Genomic DNA, 6,244 nt, shown 5'->3' with positions numbered 1-6,244 from the left:
GCGCAACAAACGCGTCTGCTGAATGCGTGTCGACGCGTACATTTCCGCAGTTGAGACTTAAGGTGACAGTCCATTTCCAACCGCACCTGCATTACTGTTGCGACGTTACTGGGGCGACATTACTGCAGCGGCAGCGACATTCATTTTACTATGGAAATTGACAATAACACCGACGCTTTCAGGCCGCTGCAGTAATGTCGGAGCAGTATTGCAGCTGCGGTTGGAAATGGAATGTTACCTTTAGGTACTCCAAGCAAGTCGGTAATTTAATGTACATTCGAATAATTTTGGAAAACTTTCGAAAGTCGGGTGATTCGGAAATAGGACTCTTACAAAAGAATTACGAGTTAAATTCGGTATTAGTAAAAATTATCAGAATAAACTTCACGTGTTTAGAGAAGAAAACAATGTCAAATGCTACCCGGGGACCGCTTCTTCGCGACCGCTACATTTTCCTTTATATTCGTAATTACTCAGTTGTGTTGGTCTGAAATTGATTTTTCTTTAAGACATTCTTTTTTTGCTTTGTTATAGCCTCGTAAGTCCTGTGTTTTTTCGACGGCAGTAGTCATATCTGCCGGCTGTACTATACCAAGTACAAACCAAGAATAGTGCTTCAGACCGAAACAAAAAGACGTCGATTTTAGAGATTTTTTGAAGTGAGGTTTTATTTTTGTATTTTTATGGTATGTTTATTATGTACAGCACCTTTTTATGAAGGAAAATATTGAAAATATTTTGTACTTGTGTGAGTACATTAGGCTTTTACACAGTATAATAAAAAAGTTAAAGGATTTAATGAATATTACAATTAAATCATATATTTTCTCTAAACATCATTAAAGTAAAAAAAATTACTTTATTACAACATAACTAATCTTCTTCTTATAAAAAGGTGAATTAAAAAACCTCTTTTCATTATTTTAATACTATACTACATCCACGGAGATTGGATTTGGGTGTTCAAAACCTAGACTAGATATCTAGACCTATCCCTTGCACTTTTCCCACGTCTCGCCCTTGTGCACTTGTGCTTCTACCACGGCTACGCCCACCTCATTGACCACGAGCACTTTGAAATCGATGACTAGATACACGTCCGCCTACTGCAACTTCTATTTCTCCATCTTCATATTCCGAAAATGAAGAAAAGTCCCTATTTCATGCTTGGTCGGGTTCAGATATAAACATATATTCTTTATCCGAGTCCTTGAAGTCATAGTTATTGAAAAGTCGTGGTATTTGCTTTTCATCAAACGCTAGAATAAGAAAAAAATACTTGTAAGCTAGACCGAACGTACTACCGTAAGTACAAATTATTTTGACTAATCACAAACCTCCTTAAATATACAGGTTTCTTTGAAATATTGTTTGTTTTACAATATTTATAATTTAAATATACTAATACATTCGTAAGACAACAGAAAAAACAAGTGATTACTTGAATATAAACTGATTATCTTACCTCGTGCTGGCCAGTGACCTGACTGTGTGGCCATTTTGCGAAAAAGTGACACTGACACTGACAGTTGACATTACCTGTTTAACATGGCGAAATTGACCATAGAATATAGAATAAGAATGACCGTATCAGTGTTGCCGTTGTAAAAAAACTACCCAGTAAATGGGGAATGAAAAATTTGTACTTCAGTAAGTACATTAGGCAGTAACGCCATCTATGTAGTTAAAATATCAGGTCTGAAGTGCTATCCTTAATTTGTACTTATACAAGTACGCGGGGACTTACACGAGGATAGAAATCCAACTCCAAAACCTTCAAAGCTGACTCCTCTCCATTGGCCGCGCGTGACCCAGGACAAACTGCCATATTTGGAAATAAACACTGAATTACGTCTAGGTTCAAGCCCTATGCATCAACTGACGAGGTTTCTAGACCTTCTGTACAAAGATTTATAGACGTTATCGTTGGGCTATACAATTACAGTGACAGTGTATCATCTTGGGGCGAATGAATGGCAAACGCGCTCAGGGTGGGGCTCGTAAGAGATGGTCTGACGCCATGAAGAAGACGAGTGGCGGCAGCCTGCACCATGCGGTCCACTTGGCTTATGACCGCAATCAATGGAGAGATGTTGCATGTGGTCGCGATCCTCAGCATTGAGGGAACGAGGAAGAAAAAGAAGAAGATACAATGACACAAGGAATGTGCAAGGGTTTAAAGAATAGAATAGATAGAAAAAGGAAACAAGCATCACCAAAATTTACATAGGACGATGAAATTGTAAAATTCGCAGGGAAAAGATGGGTAGGGGTGAGTAAATATTAGTAAATACCGAGTATCGAGTAACTACTCAGGTATTTACTCGATATTTAATTTTACAAACATGAATAACAAACTTAAAGCATTAAGTAACTGGAGACGTCATGGTCATGGCTGTCATTTTCTTTACGAAACAGTCTGCCGATTTTTGCGGAGAAGGGGACGTCAAATGTATTGCTATTTCTACATGATTTGTACGTAACGTACAAATAGCCATGTCAGTCCATACAAAAGTTTGCACAATTGTGCAAGTTTTTCGGCAGAGGGGTAAGCTCTTAAAGGCGACTCCACTCTCCAGTTATTAAATGCTCTATAGTTCGTTTTTTTAGCATTAGAAAAAAAGGAAAACAATCTTGATGTGTCTTTTAATTTAAAAATACGTTTTAAAAATAAGTTTTGGGAAAAATCTAACAATTATGAATCTAATACGATCATTTTTTTCTTTTGCTTTCATAAGTAGTTACTGATTTTTAAATAGCGTTTTTCAAATAAAAGACATGTCAAGATCGCTTACCTTCTTTCAAGTTTTTTCTATTGCAAAAAAAACGAACTATAAGATAATAAATTATTATTCAGTCACTGCTTAGCCTCTTCGCTTATTCTGCTTTTCCAGTCTGATTTTACTGCTTGAGTCAGTTGGATATTGATAAACAATTGATTACCTATAAGATCGATAATTTGCGAATCAAACTCACGATTAAATCCTTAATTCTTTACATTCAAATAAAACAAAGCAATTTTTTTTATTGATTTAATACTTTCTTCAAGAACTTCTTGCTTATTCCCAGTTTCATTGTTCAGTCCTTGCTCATCCACCTTTGGTAATGTCCAATGTGCTTGTACAGAAGGTCCAGAAAGCTCATCCGCTCGTGCATCGGTCTTGAACCTAGGCGTAGTTCAGTGTTTATCTCCAAATATGGCAGTTTGTCCTGGGATACGCGTGGCCATTGAAGAGGAATCAACTTAGAAGGTTTCGGTGTTGGATTTCTGAAATAAGGATTTGAATTGGTTTTTTATAAATATGTTATTAACAGACTTATTGCCTATACAAGCAAAGTATTCTATGTCTAACCATTTTAGCAAATTTAGATAACAGCTTTACGCACTATTTTTTTAGAATTTTAAGGGACGTTAGTTTAATTTATCGGTCATGAAATATTACAGATCACAACTCACAACTGTTTAACATATTAATAATATTCCATTTGCATTGCATTTTATAATCAATATGTACGGTGTAAATTTAGAAGGTTGATTAAACTTAAGTTTACCCGGGTATAACTATATTACCCAAGCCTTTTGGGTAAGGTCCGAAAATTTAAACAACATTAATCTTTATTCGGGGTTTACCCGTACACACCTAGGTCTATCCAACAATGGCTGGGTAATGGTGTAAAGTTGATTTAATTTTCGGGATTTACCCAAAAGGCAAAGCCCGAATTGGGTAATAGTAAGTATACCCAGGTAAACTTAAGTTTACATAAATTATGTATACTCATGTTACGGGTAATTGAGTATACTTAGATTTACACGGGGTTACTTAATATTTATTACCCAAGCATTTTGAGTAAAGTCCGAATATGAAATAAAATATAAATGTGTTCGGCGTTTACCCGTACTCACCTAGTTAGGTCTACCCAAGGCTGACTGCTAAGTATGCTATATGCTATCTATAAGTACACTAAAGTAAATCTTATTTGCTTTCTAAACAACTATTTAAAGAAGCATATCCTAGAAAAATAGACTTGAGATGTTTTCATTAATTAAAAAATCAAAACACGTACCCATATTTTACAAAATTAGTCCAAAGTTCGGTCATTCTGTCTACAATTAGCATATCTTCATCACGCAAACGCTCTTTCATGTAAGATATGTCAAATAAATATCCCAGCTCATCTCCGTGAAAAGCACCATCCATCGTTAATGGTACATTCAGGACATCCTTGGCATAATTCCTTTCACCAGCAAATGAAAACATATAGAAGTAGGTATTGTCCACGCCACTCTCCAAATATTTTCTAACAGTTCTTAGTATCGGACTGTAAAATGAAAAATCAGCATGGACATTCATTTCCGGTCTCTTGTTTTCTGCACACTGAACATCATCACCATAATAAAATAACCGGACAATCTTATTCATTTCGTTTGAAAGTTTACTTTCATTTTTAAAATCAAAATGAGTTTCTAAAATCAAAGACACGAAGTCTTCGCATTCAATCTTACCATTTTCTATGTCCATATTTACTAACGGATAGCTTTCGTCGTCAGTAATACCAATCAAGACATCGACATCTCTACGAGAAACTGTGTTCAAATCAGCAGGGTATTTTGTTATATAGTTATTAACATTCTCGAATTGCTTTTCAACACACGGACTAAAAATAACACCAGAATCCCTTGTTGCAGCAATAAGTTCATGTGGCTCCAATTTGTTTAGAAACGATAAAGCGTCATCAATATCATGTGTTGAATAATTCAATTGTTTTGCTAATTTTATAGGAGCATCTCGATCAGGATCAGAATCTTCATTAAGACCATGAGATAATGCAACGCCACTTTGCAAAATCACTCTATTATAAAGCTGTTCCTGTAGAAAGTACTGATGATAATCCAACGTCACTGAACCAGAACTGTGTCCTGATACAGTGATTTTGGAGTCTTCTCCGCCAAAATATCGTATATTTTCTTTAATCCACCGAAGTGCTTGTACTTGATCTTTCAAACCCTGATTTCCTGGTACTCGAGAAGTATTTAGACAAAAAAATCCGTATGGGCCAAGGCGATAGTTGAACGTAATGAGAATAATGTCATGCCTAACTAAGTAGCGTGGTCCATATAAGTATCTGCCTGCATTTCCTAATTCGAATTTTCCCCCAAATATGTGGATCATAACAGGCTTGGGATTATCGGTAGTAGCGCTGTTCGGTACGTAAATGTTGACGTGAAGACAGTCCAGTGTCCCAGTAATTGTGTTTTTAAATTCTTCATTTTGAGGACACTTTGAAGTATCGTCGACTGCTTCATATATCCCTTCAAATTTGTGTGGAATAGGAGGCTGAAATTGTAACATGCCATTTCGGAAATTATTCTTTGTATTATGTATTAATTTATTTTCAGAGGTAGCAAAAGCAGGAAATAAATATGGATCGTACGACTTGCTTGATATTATACTTACATACCAAAATTTATTAAAATCGTAAATTACTACGATTTTAATAAATTTTGGTAATTCGTAAGCATAAACAACAAAGAGATTATTATACAAATCAGAAAACAGGAAGGACAAAGTGCCTCGAATTAGTCTTAGCAAGTGATGCTGGCGATATCTGATCAGAAGTGGAAGTCTCCGATGAAACCCAAATTAGATATTTGTATCAAAGGAAACTAATTAGAACTATCGATAGGAATATAAGTTATAACAAAGAAAAAGAAAGGAAACCTTGCATCAAGAAGGAAATAGAAAACGATTCTGACTATTCATAAATTGAGAAATTTTAAAACTTACACCAAAAACATTGTCCGGATCAACTTTCGCATACGGGATACCCAGAAACATAGAATAATTCCCGTCTTGGGCCCAAAGCCCCCGATAGCTGCCTACTGGAGTATGCACAATTGGTCTGGTTAACTCGGGATCCAATGGATTTTCTGCAAAATAAACAAAGTTTACTTACAGCGTGGACACGCTTTAATGTATAGCTTCAAACAAATAACTGAATAATGTATTCAGTCAAATAATTAACCGAATGAAGGCGAGTACTTGTAAATTAACTGTAAAACATTACTAACCAAATGAACGTTATATAATATTTATCATTGAAAATCATCACTTAAGAGTCAATTCCACCAGCAAATATGAGGATTATTACTTAGCTAATTATAATGATGCTTTCTCGTCACTTTTTGAAGAATAAAAGCCTTTACGTGCTGGTGAGGTAAAACAATATTTTACCTGGTACCGAA

The 6,244-nt window shown here is 35.5% G+C and overlaps 1 protein-coding gene across 1 annotated transcript; it reads right to left on the bottom strand.

The window, feature by feature from the left end:
* Positions 1–3,057: 3,057 nt before the first annotated feature.
* Positions 3,058–5,933, bottom strand: LOC134666772 (juvenile hormone esterase-like). Its single transcript, XM_063524055.1, has 3 exons — positions 5,787–5,933; positions 4,066–5,336; positions 3,058–3,268 (listed from the first exon to the last, which is right to left on the bottom strand). The coding sequence occupies exons 1-3, from the start codon at positions 5,835–5,837 to the stop codon at positions 3,079–3,081; spliced, it is 1,512 nt and encodes a 503-aa protein (XP_063380125.1). The 5' UTR covers positions 5,838–5,933; the 3' UTR covers positions 3,058–3,078.
* Between the last annotated feature and the right edge of the window lie 311 nt (positions 5,934–6,244).

The sequence above is a fragment of the Cydia fagiglandana genome, chromosome 8, assembly GCF_963556715.1.
Source record: "Cydia fagiglandana chromosome 8, ilCydFagi1.1, whole genome shotgun sequence".
NCBI classification, from domain to species: domain Eukaryota; kingdom Metazoa; phylum Arthropoda; class Insecta; order Lepidoptera; family Tortricidae; genus Cydia; species Cydia fagiglandana.
This window is presented reverse-complemented; position numbering and strand designations above follow the sequence as displayed.